The following is a 14,550-nucleotide window of genomic DNA, read 5'->3' as shown; positions in this document are numbered from 1 at the left end:
TCTTTAGTTGACTGGCAGTGTGATATATATAAGCTATGTTTTAATAAGCATTTCCATATTAAACGAGCTGTGAACCAGTATGTGTCCTATTCAATCTATGCTACAGCCTTGTCCATTAGTGCAGAACTGTTACTGAGCTTGTTTTAAAGCAGAATATACTGTAGAACACTTGGGAGACCAAGAGTTACACTTGGCCTAAGTACTATGACAGGGGATGCACTCCAAAAATACAAGTTAGTGAAATAAAAACTAACGTAGATTTAAGTATAACAAGATATTAAAACTAATATTATTGCTCAATGATATGATTCATAATATATTTAATAGTTTCTATTTTCCAGTATGTTGAAGATTATAAACTGGTGGCACTCTTTGAAGGTGCTGTAGTAATGGCAGCAAAGATTTTGTATTTTCTTATATTAAATGAATTCATGGTAGGAAAAACAAGGAAAGTTCTAGCTCATATCATTTTTCAAACATATGTAATAATCAGAACAGCATAAATAGATATTAGAATGTTCATACATGTCCCTTGTATTACTGCATGAACTTCCAATTAGTTCCAAGATTCCTTGAAATGCTCATTAAAATTTGAAGATTATTGTGTGTATGGAACTGTTTGATTTCCACATCTGAAATATTTGTCCTCAGTTGGGAGTGACCTGGCATGGGCAGGAAAAAGCATCCAATTGAATGGTTATAATTGTGCAAGTTTTAATAATTGCAATATGGTGCAACTGCAGATGGATCTAATCCAATGCTTTTGAAGCTATTCAAAATCTCTTGCAGCTGTAACAATGCATGCTACTTACCTATAAGAACAAGGATATTAAAGATGCGTGCCCTTAAATTACCCTACACAGTATTCTGTTCACTTCATCAGGCCCCACGAGATCAGAAGAATCCTAGATCAAAGCACATAATATTTCCTTCCCTATCTCAATACCCAACTGGTATTCATCCTAAGTAGATGAGAATAACTTTATCATCTAAAAAACCTACAACATGTTCTCTTACTCATCTTAAAAAGTTTAGGGTTAGGGTTTCCATCAGATCCTTATAAACCACACAGCCCTCAGATTCATCTTAGGCAACCTTTTCATAATCTAATATTCAAAATTTGGAGAGTATAAAAATTGAGTGTTGATCTTACATCAGCAATAAAACTAATATGTAAAGGCATGTGGCATTCCTTCTGGTGATGTAGCTATTTACACATTTTGTTGGTAATGAATATTTTGGCATTACCTTGAGATCTCCTTATTCTTGGGAAGTATTTCTGGAAGGGGATTATCCAGAAACTTCTGGTAGCAGCTGTTGGCTTTTTTATTTTAAGACTGCAAGGAAAGAAAGGTAGTACTTGACAAAACAAGATAAAATTCAGTTGGTACCACTTATACCTGTACAACTTCAGAATTGTGCTGGAATATTCACAGTGTTTTATTAAATATAATTCAGGTAGCTTTTGCATTCTCCCCAGGAGACAGATACCTTTTGGGATGTAAGGTATTATTTGGGTTTACAGAGTATATCACAGGCACCATCTTATAATGATTGCCATTAGGTTTAAGAGGCTAGGACAGGGGTGTCAAACTTGTGTCATCACAGTGTCATGTGACGTATCGTGACTTTCTCCCCCCCCCCCTTTGCTAAATCAGGCCTGGGTGTGGCCAGTGTGTGACGCATCCAGCCCGCAGGCTGCAAGTTTAACAGCCCTGAGCTAGGAGGTATCCAGAAGTATTTTGACATAAATAAAGATGAGATCAAAGAGCTTTTCAGAGGGCCTGCAATCTAGCAGATGCCAGCAGCATATTCTGTAGACATATAGTATATTGCTTACTCTGGAATAGCTTAAGCTTGTTGTATTAAATATCTAGAATTCAGGAAAATTTAAGAACTTGTATCTTCATTTTTGAAGTATTTTCTGTAACTCAGCTAATTCAGCTCAATATGCATAAATTCATGTGTTTAGATCAGGATATTAGGCAATCTCCATTATTGATGGTGTGTTTTTCTGTGATTGGGGTTATTGGTTTAAGTTTAACCATGGGTACTGTGGGCTATATGTTGTGATTTTACTTTAATCCTTGGGCACTCTCCAGAGCCACTGATGTGAAAGGGAACAATTTCAATAAAGAGAGGAATAGCAAATTTTCATTTTCATATTTCTACCTGAATATTAAGTTGGTACCAAGGAAGAAAAACCTTCTTCAAATGCTCTGAAAGGATAGATTCCAACATGTTTGTCTTATCTAGCACCATAATCATGTCATCAAATATACAGCATTTAATTACCTGTTCTGAGATAGATGCATTTTACTAAGCACTTAATAGGCTAAAATGTCTATGTAAACATGAGAAAAATCTTGTTGGATCAGATGAAAACCCATAAAATCTCAATTGCTGTTGCCCATAGTGATTAACCAGATACTAGCTGGGAAGTCAACAAGCAAAACATGAAAGCATTACAAACTCCCCAGTGTCTGATGTTCAGAGAATACATTGACTTTGATTCTGTAAATAACTATAGCCATCATAATAAAAGCCAATGAAAGCTATATGGCATGAAACCCAAATGATATGGCTTTATTTTGGTGTGCCCCATATTAGATGGGCAATACCTAGACATGCAGAGGCTGCCCTGGTCAGTTATTTGGATCAAGTCTGACTTCGTTGAGGTCAAACATAATAATCCAAAAACCAGTTTGAAAACAAGACAGCTATTTTATCTAGAATTGTATTTTGTATTCCTGTAATGTATTCGCTAAATTACAGAACCTAAATGATAGTACACATGGTCAAGATTTAATTTTGAGCTCATGATTGTTCATTTATGCTGCTATTTTGGCTATCTTTTAAACGGTCACTTTATAAAATTAAAATAAACTCTACTCTGTATTACTTATTTAAGAAGAATAAACTCTTCTGACAAAGTGCAGAAAGTCATTACTGCACATGTATACACGATTTATTTTTGGAAATGAATCAACTGATATAGACCACATTTAGAAATATAAAGCTGTTACTCTTCCCATATGATTTATTTGAGTTCTCAGAAGTATTTTAAGCATGAATAGCATTGATGCTCATTATTCTTTCCAACATGCAAAAGGCACAATAAAGTGAGAAATATGATTTTTTTTTTGTGCAAAGTGTTTTCTAATAAAAATACACAACAAGAAAAATAACTGAGGAAAAAGTCCCCAAAAAGGAGGGGGGGGTCAAATTTCTTGAAAATTATTTAGAACTAATGAAAACAGTTATGTTCTTAAGAGTCCACAAAGGTTCCATTGGTGAAAGACACTTGGCAAATTCATGGAAACAAGCTGGAGACAAACTCTTTGATGAATCAGAATTTCATCTGTGAAATTAAGTGCCGTAATCAGAGACATAATTAAAAATTGAAAAAAAAAAATCAAGAGAATTATAGTTAAATGCAAGTTAACTGAAAAAAAACAATCCAAACAAATTGAAAATACAAAGAAAAAAAACTCATCATTTTATGCTAAAACTTCACAAACTATTGTGATCCAACTCACTGCATCTGCTCTATGTTTTTTTAATCCTTTTTTAAGCACAACACAAAAACAGCTTATAGAAAAGTCCTTGTTATTTGCATCTGTAAGGGAAATAATGTGCTATGTGATTGAAAAACTTGTGGAAAAATTTAGAAGTGCCACAGGGAATCCCATCTCTCAGTTTTGTAATTCATTTGCTAGTTGTTTTCTGGTGGTGCTTGACTGTGCTAAAAGGCTGTTTTGTTCCACAGCGGGTATATAAACATACCCCACGATTTATAGATTTGTAATACTGACACCTACAAAAAGGCATTGTACAACTTGAATATTTTTGTTGACTTGCGTCCTTGCAGTATAGGTTTCCTACTTCTAGACTATGGAATGTTACATTAACAGTATAGTTATTCATATTGGTTTCAAATTTCATTATAGTTACTGAAGATTCATCATAGTTTCACACAGCACAGAGACATCAAACTAAACATCAAAACAGCCGGCACTAGATATATTTTTTCTTTAGATACCAATAAGCAAAATATCCCATCCCCCCTAGAGATCCCATGAGGAAGGAGGCCCCAAAAAAGGATGGAGGTTTCCGTTTGACCAGCCTGAATGCATTGGGTACCACCGCTGAGAGGAGGGTAGTATGGATGTCCCCCAAGACTTTCCTGAAGGCAAAACGTTTTTGTATCCTTTCAAAGAAGTTCTGTAGGTTGGGTCTGCTGCCATCTTCCCAGTATTTCTTTGAGAGTCCTAGGAACTTGAGGCGGTGTAATGTGGCTCCCAGCAAAACATCAGCCAAGGTGAATGCACATCCACAAAGCCAGAGTTCACATTTCTGCCCTAGAGAATGAAGCCACAATAATTATGTTGCATTGGAAGACAAACCAAATGCTGCAATTGACCCTTACTTCATTGGCTTTTGATGGGGACCAATTAAACTGTCTTTTAGTAATAGATCTCTGGCAACTATCTGATTCAATATTTCATGAATTCTATCATTCCTTTTCACATCTAAGTAAGGGGAGGGGGGGAGCCAAGCATGATTGTGGGATATACAGTATTTTGCTGCTTGAAAAGCACTGAGCTGCAATCAGATTATTTTGATAGCTGGGATAGAAAATGCCATAAACGTTCCTCTCTGTCCCTGGTAATTTAAGCACGATATATTAATTAACTAACAATTTGCTATCTTTTAAGGACATTAAAATCAGAAGCTTTGGTAATTATCTACTTAATGTTAGTGCTGTCCCAATTAGGCATTTTTATCATTGTCAGTTCTTCAGTTTCAGAAATGTTAATGAACAAAGGGGAAATGGTTGCTATCATAATTATATTATGACTTTTTACTAGAATGGGAAGGGGCTGACACAGTGATGTTACCAAAGAGAAGTGCCAAATTAAATTAATTGCAGAAATTGCAGGAATATTTGTGGTGTGTGTGATTATGTGCTCCAAGCCCTGACTTTTGCAACACATGTTGAAAGAAAGCAGGGCTCTGAGGACATGGTCATAGCTGCCATCTTGATTTTTATTTTATTTTTTAATTCCCCCTACAGACACTTTTGTATCTATTTTTCCTTTTTGAAAAGTAAAATCAGATCATTAAGACTTTTTAAGTCTTTACAGGCTATGTTTATTCTTCTTTCATTCTGAAAACCTGGAAAACTTAAGCTGTCAAATTTGGGTGGCTGGCTTCCAAATTTTTCAGGAGGATCTATAGAAACTCAAGATGACAGAGCAGGATCTTCCCTCATTTCATGCTCAGTATAAGCCACTGTCTAGAAAAAGATATGATAAAGCAAGTTTTCCCTTTCCAGCTGTTCAGCTTCTTCTCTTAGTCCTCGACATATAACCACAAATTAGCCCAAAATTTCTGTTGCTAAGTGAGACAGTTGTTAAGTGAATTTTGCCCCACTATATGACTGTTCTTGCCACACTTGTTAAGTGAATCACTGTAGTTGTTAGTAACATGGTTGTTAAGTGAATTCAGCTTCCCTATTGATTTTGCTTGTCAAAAGCTCACAAAAGGTGATCACAAGGCCCCAGGACAATGCAACCGTCAAAAATATGAGCCAATTGCCAAGCAGCTGAATTTTGATCATGTGACCGTAAGGATGCTGCAATGGTTGTAAAGTGTGAAAAAACGGTCATAAGTCACTTTTTCAGTGTTGCAACTTTGAATGGTCACTAAGTACTATCTGTACTTCCAACCATGCATATAATTAAGCAACCTACAGCTGCACCATTGGTACAGTCTTTAAAAATCCTGAAATCATCTGCCATGAAAATATTTATGGCAGTCAATGATAGCTGGAGCATTATGGGTTGAAGGACAGTAAAAGGGAGGAATAATAATATTTATTTATTTTATTTATTTGAATTTCTATACCGCCCTTCTCCTTTCGGACTCAGGGCGGTGAACAGCCAGATAAAAAACATCTATACAAACATCACAGTTAAAAATAAAGTTAAAATAATTTATAAATTTGGCCCATAATTTAAAACTTGTCAATTTAAAATAAATATTAAAATTTTAAAACTAACCCTAAAATCAGGCCAGACCGGCTAACTGAAAAAAATAAGTTTTTAGGGCCCGACGAAAAATCCGGAGGTCGGAGATCACTCGTATCTCTGGGGGTAGATTGTTCCATAGGGTAGGTGCCACCACAGAGAAGGCTCTCCTCCTGGGGGTCGTCAGCCGGCATTGTCTGGCCGACGGCACCCTGAGGAGGCCCTCTCTGTGGGAGCGAACCGGCCGGTGGGAGGCTATTGGTGGCAGAAGGCGGTCCCGTAAGTACCCTGGTCCTAAGCCATGGAGCGCTTTAAAGGTGATCACCAACACCTTGAAGCGCACCCGGAAGTCCACCGGAAGCCAATGCAGCTTGTGCAGGAGAGGAGTCACATGGGAGCGCCCCGTCGCTCCCATAATCCCCCGCGCAGCCGCATTCTGCACCAGTTGGAGCCTCCGGGTGTACCCCAAGGGGAGCCCCATGTAGAGAGCGTTACAATAGTCCAGACGAGAAGTGACGAGTGCTTGAGTGACCGTGCGTAGGGAGTCCCGGTCCAGAAAGGGGCGCAACTGGCGTATCAGGCGAACCTGACAAAAAGCCCCCCTGGCCACGGCTGTCATATGCCCCTCTAAAGACAGCCGCGCATCCAGGAGGACACCCAAGTTGCGGGCCCTCTCCGTGGGGGCCAATGATTCGCCCCCAATAACCAGCGATGGCGTCAGCTGGCTATACCGGGACGCCGGCAGCCACAGCCACTCGGTCTTGGAAGGGTTGAGTCGAAGCCTGTTTCTCCCCATCCAGACCCGCACAGCCTCCAGGCACTGGGACATCACTTCCAAGGCATCATTGGGATGGTCTGGGGTGGAAATGTACAACTGAGTATCATCAGCGTACTGATGGAACTCCACCCCAAAACCATGGATGATCTCACCCAGCGGCTTCACATAAATGTTGACAGGAGGGGCGAGAGGACCGACCCTTGCGGCACCCCACAAACAAGGCGCCTTGGGGTCGACCGCTGCCCCCCTGTCAACATAGATTGTGACCAGTCGGAGAGATAGGAGAACCACCGCAGAACGGTGCCCCCCACTCGCAGTCCCTCCAGCCGGCGCAACATGATACCATGGTCGATGGTATCAAAAGCCGCTGAGAGGTCTAATAGGACCAGGATAGAGGAATAACCCCTATCCCGGGCCCTCCAGAGATCATCCACCAACGCGACCAATGCCATTTCCGTGCTGTACCCAGGTCTGAAGCCGGACTGGAGCGGATCCAGATAGACAGCTTCATCCAGGTACTGGGGAAGCTGTCGCGCCACCACACTCTCAACAACCTTCGCAATAAAGCGAAGGTTGGAGACTGGACGATAGTTAGCCAAAACAGCCGGATCCAGGGATGGCTTCTTGAGGAGAGGCCTCACCACCGCCTCTTTCAAGGTGGCCGGCAGGACACCCTCGCTCAAAGAAGCGTTAATAATCCCCTGGAGCCAGCCTTGTGTAACCTCCCGGGAAGCCAGCACCAACCAGGAGGGACACGGGTCCAATAAACATGTGGTTGCGTTCAGTCATCCCAAGATCCTGTCCACGTCCTCGGGAGCCACAGGATCGAACTCCTCCCAGATAACACTCTCAAGACCTGCCTCAGTCATCTCGTCTGAACTAACCCAGTCGGCGGCCAAGTCTTCCCGAATCTGAGTTATTTTATCATCCAGATACTGTACAAAATCCTCAGCTCGGCCCTGCAAGAGGTCCTCCCGCGCTCCCAGATGGAGGAGGGAGCGGGTCACCCTAAACAGGGCGGCTGGGCGGTTATCTGATGATGCGATAAGAGCGGCAAAATAGCTAGATTTCGCTGCTTTTATCGCCACTAGGTAGGTCTTAATATGAGACCTTACCAGTGTCAAGTCAGACTCGGAACGACTGGCCCTCCAACCGCTCTCTAGGCGTCTTTTCCGGCGCTTCATCTCCCTCAGCTCCTCGGAGAACCAAGGAGCTAAGTGAGTTCGGTGCCGGGTCAGAGGCCGCAAAGGCACGACCCGGTCCAAAGCGCCGGCAGCCGCCCCATCCCAGGCGGCCAACAGGTCATCAGCCGAGTCATGAGCTAGAGTCTCAGGGAATGGCCCAAGCTCCATCTGGAACCTATCAGGGTCCATCAGGCGCCTGGGGCGGAACCACCTGGTCGGTTCCGCCTCCCTGCGACGGGGTACGGTGGTCAGAAAGTCAAGTCGAAGGAGCGAGTGGTCAGACCATGACAAGGGTTCAATATCTACATCCCCTATATCAAGGCCACTCAACCACTGACCAGAGATAAAAACTAAGTCCAGAGTGTGTCCCCCCCATATGAGTAGGGCCATGAATTACTTGGGTCAGGTCCATGGCCGTCATGGAAGCCATGAACTCCCAAGCTACCTCAGATGTTTCACCGATGGATGGCAGGTTGAAATCCCCCATGACCACAAGTCTGGGGGTATCAGCCACCACCTCGGCTATAACATTGAGGAGCTCGGGCAGGGTCGTTGCCACGTGGCAGGGAGCCAGGTACGTGATCAACAGACCCATCTGCACCCCACGACCCCACTTCACAAAAAGGGACTCACATCCGGCTATCTGAGGTACAGTGGTCTCCCTCGGATCAAGACCTTTTAGAATGACCGCCACCCCCCCGCCCCTGCCCTGAGCTGATGAAATGCACGGAAGCCTGATGGGCACATCTCCACGAGGGAAACTCCCCCCTCATGGCCCAACCAGGTCTCTGTGATACCTGCCAGGTCCGCTCCCCTCTCCTGAATAAGATCACAAATGAGGGGGGCTTTATTTACCACGGACCTGGCATTACATAATATCAGCCGGAGACTCGGGCGCTGAGACTCTAAGCAGCCTGGGGAACGGGAAGAGCTAAGGGGACCGGGGCACGCAATCGCTCGGAGATAGCGAGCACGTGCCCCCACCACATGATATGGCTCCCTGCTCCCGCCATACCTGCCCCTCCCACTCAGCGTGTTAATAGAGAAGCCCTCACTAGAGGGCATTCTAACAGTCCCCTTTCCCCCAGAGTCCGCACCCCCTACGGCACCATTAATAGCAACCGGACTGGTCTGCAACCCCCGTGGGTTTTCCCCCAAACCCACATAACCTCCCCCACCCTCAGAACCCCTTAAAAGTCTATTTAAAAAAGTCTTTAAAAAACCCCTCAATCCCCTTTTTGCGACATGCCACCTCTCGGGGTCCCAAGATCCATCATTAAAGTGGGCCCTCGATAACAGAGGGCCAGGCCTGCGAGAGGGGGGAGTCTCGCAGCGCAAGAACTTTGCCCTAGAATACATTTTAACACTAGAGTGATAATACAAGTTTGGCCTAGACATGGCCTAGGGGTTTATAATGATGGTTTCAAATGTCAAACAAACCCTTAAACCTTGCTATTTCTTTTTTTATTAACCAGTTATGGTTCTCCAAATTAAGTTCCAGCTGCTCAACCCTGCTCATGATCAGTTTTAAGCATTCACATTTTCAAGGTAAATGCCTGAAGAAATTAAACATTAGAAGAATGCTTAATCAGGTGAAGCAGGTGTATTTAGCCAACATGCTCAGTTTGATTAACATGAAACTCTTTTTGTGTTTAGCCAACCTGTTTAGTGACTTTATATTTCTTTATATTGTTTGCAATCCTCAAATGGATTAATTCAATAAACAAGGCACAATGTATATGAAAATATATTCAATATTCAAGTCTTGAAAACTGCAGTTTAAGTGATTTATATAATGCCTGGCATTTATTTCACCTTTTTTGTACTGGTTTTGACTCTGATTGTGAGGAGTCTGAATTTGACTTTATACTTGCTCTTTTATTCTTTGGATTTGAATAATATAAACACCAATATGCAAAGGAACCAAAAATATTGAAATAATCCTTGGTATTTATATGTTATCTGAATAATTTTATTTCCCTGGATGAAAGATATGTATTCACTACATTATTTAAAATATTGAATCATACTTTGGGAAGAGCTGCCTCTGGGGCATTATGCCTATGTTAGTTAGAATCTAGACATCTCTCCATCTCTTCTATGCCTTTTTTGAATTTCCACAGATCTGTACCAGGTGCAATCTGGTCTATAGTTAAAAAGCAACAGCTCTCAGACATAATAATTAATGTGTACTGCCAAGGAAGCTATTTATCTACGAGTGTGTAAAATGTACTATTCCAAACTAGCTTTTCAGATCATGTTTTTGTCCCTCTTTCTCCACCTCCTATATTATACCATGTCCATAATTTTTTTTTTATTTGATTTATATGCCGCCCTTCTCCAGAGACTCAGGGCGGCTTACAGTGCGTTAATAATAATAGTTAGTTGGTTGTCTCTCATTACAATGGCTGACACTTGGACATGCAGCTGGCAGGTATCTTGCTGTGAAAGAAATAGAAGCAGTTTGAGCTCTACAGATTCTGATGACATTTATTTATTTATTTATTTATTTATTTATTTATTTATTTATCAAATTTAATAGTTGGTTTATAATAATTCAGAAAAGAATGCATTGCTTGGCAGTACTCAAAATGATTTTACTAAGAACAAGTCATGCCAAATTAATTTGATTGACCAATTTAGAGGACACGGTGTTCTAAGCAAAGCATCTGACAAAGTTTCCCATGAGATTCTAATAGCTGGTATAGCAAAATATGGACCTGACCATTCCACTATGGATATAGAGCTGGTGAAACAATTCAGTAGCTTTGCATAAAATGGAAAAGAAATGATGAATGACGTAGGGCTCTGTTCTAGCCTCTGTACAGTTCAGCAAATTTATAAATGACTTGGATAAAGGGTTAGAAAATAAGAATATAAATTATATATAAATAATTAATAATTTATAAATAATATAAATAATATAAATAAGAATATAAGCACTTGGGAGGATACCATGTTTCCCTGAAAATAAGACCTCCCTGGATAATAAGCCCTTCCCCAAAATAAACCCTCCCCAAAAATATTTAACTGCATGCGCAGCTGGTCCCTGCTAGGGTTAGGGAGACAGAGCTGGAAATCAAGTAAGATGGCAACAGGATCGCCGTCTTGTTCCATGTGCCCCAAAATAATAAGACCTCCCCGAAAATAAGGCCAAGTGCTTATTATGGGGTTCAAAAAAATGTAAGACAGGGTCTTATTTTCAGGGAAACACGGTATTATCAAGGTTCAGAGATATCTTAACAAAGTGGAATGTTGAATAGAATTTATTCTTTAATTTTAACTAAACAATGTGTGTAACTAAACAATGTGTGATGTATTTGTGGGGAAAAAATCCTAGTATACCTTAAGAAAAGCAAAAAGTCTAGATTTGTTATTACGAGATAGGCAGCAAATAAATTTCATAAATATTAAAATATGTTATCATATCTCTTTCTCTATTGGGCATTGCTCATTGTTCAGACATAGAATAATGTCCCAGTTAAATCTCATTTTAAGAAGGAGATTGATAAATTGGTCAATTGATATTAACACAAGTGTGTATGTCTTAGTTATTTGTATAATTTGTGCAATTAAAATACAAAAAGTTATTACACTAACACATAGTTGTGATCTATATTGCTGTGTGCATATTTTGAATTTAAGAAAATACTATTTATAAATCAGGGCAAAACAAGTGTAAAAAAGTCTAGATTAATTCAAACTGATTTACTGCAGACAGTAAGCTACTTTTGATGCAAATATTAATTGTATAGATGATAAACAAGTATCAGAAACTTCTACAAGTCACCAGAGATAATCTAGGAAATAATGTTCAGATGAACACAATGCATACCTTGATATTCAATTTTTCTCTTCTCCAGTTCAGCTTCAATTTGATCTAGCACCATTCCCAGATCTCCCAGGATTTTCTTCAGATAGTTCACATTATCGTGCTCCAGAATTTTGGCCTAAATGCAAATAACAAAGGCCTTACTGCAAAAAAAAAATTAGCTTACAAAGTAATGATTATCCAATTGTATATAGGAGATTTGTAAAAAAAAACCCAAAACCCTAAATCTGTTATTAAAACAGCTTTAATAGAAAGAGATGTAGCTTGTTGGGTTTGCAAATTATCCAACAATGAAAGCAGATTTAGCCTGCTGATTCTTGCTCTCTCTGTAGCAGTTTGTAATCTGTAGTCCAGAGGTGATATTCAGCAGGTTCTGACCAGTTCTGGAGAACCGGTAGTGGAAATTTTGAGTAGTTCGGAAAACCGGTAAATACCACCTCTGACTGACCCCGCCCCCATCTATTCTCTGCCTTCCGAGTCCCAGCTGATCAGGAGGAAATGGGGATTTTGCAGTAACCTTCTCCTGGAGTGGGGAGGGAATGGAGATTTTACAGTATCCTTCCTCTGCCACACCCACCAAGACACGCCCACAGAACTGGTAGTAAAATAATTTTGAATCCCACCACTGATGTGGTCTGAAAGGCTAGGAATCAGGGTTCCTATTTAGCAGGTTCTGACAGGTTCTGAAAAACTGGTAGTGGAAATTTTGAGTAGTTCAGAGTTATTTGTATATTTTTGTGCAATTAAAATACAAAAAGTTATTACACTAACTGATCACAATGTGATCTATATTGCTGTGTGCATATTTTGAATTTAAGAAAATACTATTTATAAATCAGGGCAAAACAGGTGTAGAAAAGTCCAGATTATTTCAAACTGATTCACTGCAGACGGTAAGCCACTTTTGATGCAAATATTAATTGTATAGATGATAAAGTTAAACAAGTATCAGAAACTTCTACAAGTCACCAGAGAGAATCTAGGAAATAATGTTTAGATCAGTGTTTCTCAACCTTGGAAGCTTGAAGATGGGTGGACTTCAACTCCCAGAATCCCCCAGCCAGCACTGCTGGCTGGGGGATTCTGGGAGTTGAAGTCCACCCATCTTCAAGCTACTAAGGTTGAGAAACACTGGTTTAGATGAACATAATGCATACCTTGATATTCAATTTTTCTCTTCTCCAGACGCCTTCTAAACCTAATGTTCCAATTTTGTTGCCCAGATCCCTTCAACAACAGCATCCCCATGGTCATGTGGTCAAAATTCAGATGCTTGGCAACTGACTCATATTTATGACAGTCACCTTCTAACAAGCAAAGTCAATGAAGAAGCCAGATTCACATAACAACTGTCTTACTAACTTAAAACTGCAGTGATTCACTTAATAACTGTGGCAAGAAAGGTCGTAAAATGGGGCAAAACTCACTTAACAATTATCTCACTTAACAACAGAAATTTTGGGATCAATTGTGGTCATAAGCTGAGGCCCCCTGTATTTATCTTAGTTCTTTTTCAGATCAGTCAAGGTAGGAACATTCTTTTCTACTAAGGGGAAGTGATGGGAAAGTTAAAAGATAAAAGAAACGGGGGTCACGCTAAAGTATGAATAGATGATGTCAGCTAAATTAATTAATTTAATTATATATTATTAATGCAGGTAAAAGCAGTGACAGCCACATACAAATTATTCATGATAATCATTGCATCAATTCATTCTATTACAGATTCTTAATTAAATTTGATGAGTTTTGCCTATTGCAGATGAATCAATAGTCAGTCTGGCTACCTGATCAATTTAAGTTGGCCCCAGGGGACCATTGTTTACCCCATTTACCCCACTGTCTTTTTCACAGCCTTGGACCACTATCAACTGGCCCTTTTCCTTGGAATCTCTCTCTGGGTGAGAATGGGAAGTTCATGGAAAATGCCCAATAGTTAGTGGAAATTAGACTGAAGTCAATATTTATATCCATTCCAAACTTCTATAGTGTTTCCATATCTAATAATAAAACTTTCCTTGTGCTTGTCTCACCATAAGTTTCTTCTGTTTGGAAAGGTATGGTTCTGTTAGTTGTGCCTCATCATCATCATCATGATCCAACTTCATCAGATCTGAGCTGGCATTAACTAAATGTCCTAAAGAGAAGAAAATATAAATGGTTTGCATGCTTGTGGCAGAGATTTACTCCCATCAGAGTGATATCTCATTTGTAGTAGAAGCCTCATTCTTTTACAAAACTTATATTTGTTTTATTAACTGCACTAAAGAAATGATAACAATAAGATGAATGAAATAGGTCCAAGTTGAAGGTCCAAGATATTATGTTTTGCCCATATTCTGTAGCTGGACTTTTGAAAGATCAGGCACAGAGCAAATCGGAGAATATACATTTTGCATACAGGTGCTAGAAAGCGGGGCAAACTCACTTGACAAATGTTTCACTTAGCAACATAAATTTTGGGCTCAAGTGTGGTCGGTCGTAACTCAAGGAGTACCTGTAATAAATTTCCATTCTATTACATTAGAGAACACAATTCGATGCAAGTGTCTGAAGAGGCTTTGAGAACTACATCAAGGTGTTCAGGTTATACATCCCTGTTCCAGATCATAATTTGGTGATTTCTGAGTCCGTTCAATTTTGATTCTTCGTGGGAGAAAGTGCTGGTGTTATGTCATGTTTTAGATTAGTATTTTGTAAAGGAAAAGAGAAAACAGTTATTGT

At 40.2% G+C, this 14,550-nt stretch overlaps 1 protein-coding gene across 1 annotated transcript in view; it reads right to left on the bottom strand.

Annotated features, from left to right (window-relative positions):
• Positions 1 to 2,950: 2,950 nt before the first annotated feature.
• GDAP1L1 (ganglioside induced differentiation associated protein 1 like 1) overlaps positions 2,951 to 14,550 on the bottom strand; it is a 56,814-nt gene continuing 45,214 nt past the window's right edge. The window contains exons 4-6 of the mRNA XM_034413862.3: positions 13,860 to 13,963; positions 11,830 to 11,944; positions 2,951 to 4,361 (exon numbers count right to left, since the gene is read on the bottom strand). Of these exons, the coding sequence (XP_034269753.2) occupies positions 4,018 to 4,361; positions 11,830 to 11,944; positions 13,860 to 13,963 (563 nt within the window). The 3' untranslated portion in view covers positions 2,951 to 4,017. The remainder of the gene's footprint in view (positions 4,362 to 11,829; positions 11,945 to 13,859; positions 13,964 to 14,550) is intronic.

This window comes from Pantherophis guttatus, chromosome 3 (assembly GCF_059756535.1).
Source record: "Pantherophis guttatus breed Tessera chromosome 3, ASM5975653v1, whole genome shotgun sequence".
In the NCBI taxonomy this organism is placed as follows: domain Eukaryota; kingdom Metazoa; phylum Chordata; class Lepidosauria; order Squamata; family Colubridae; genus Pantherophis; species Pantherophis guttatus.
Note: the sequence above shows the minus strand (reverse complement) of the source record. Positions and strands in the feature narration are given on the sequence as shown.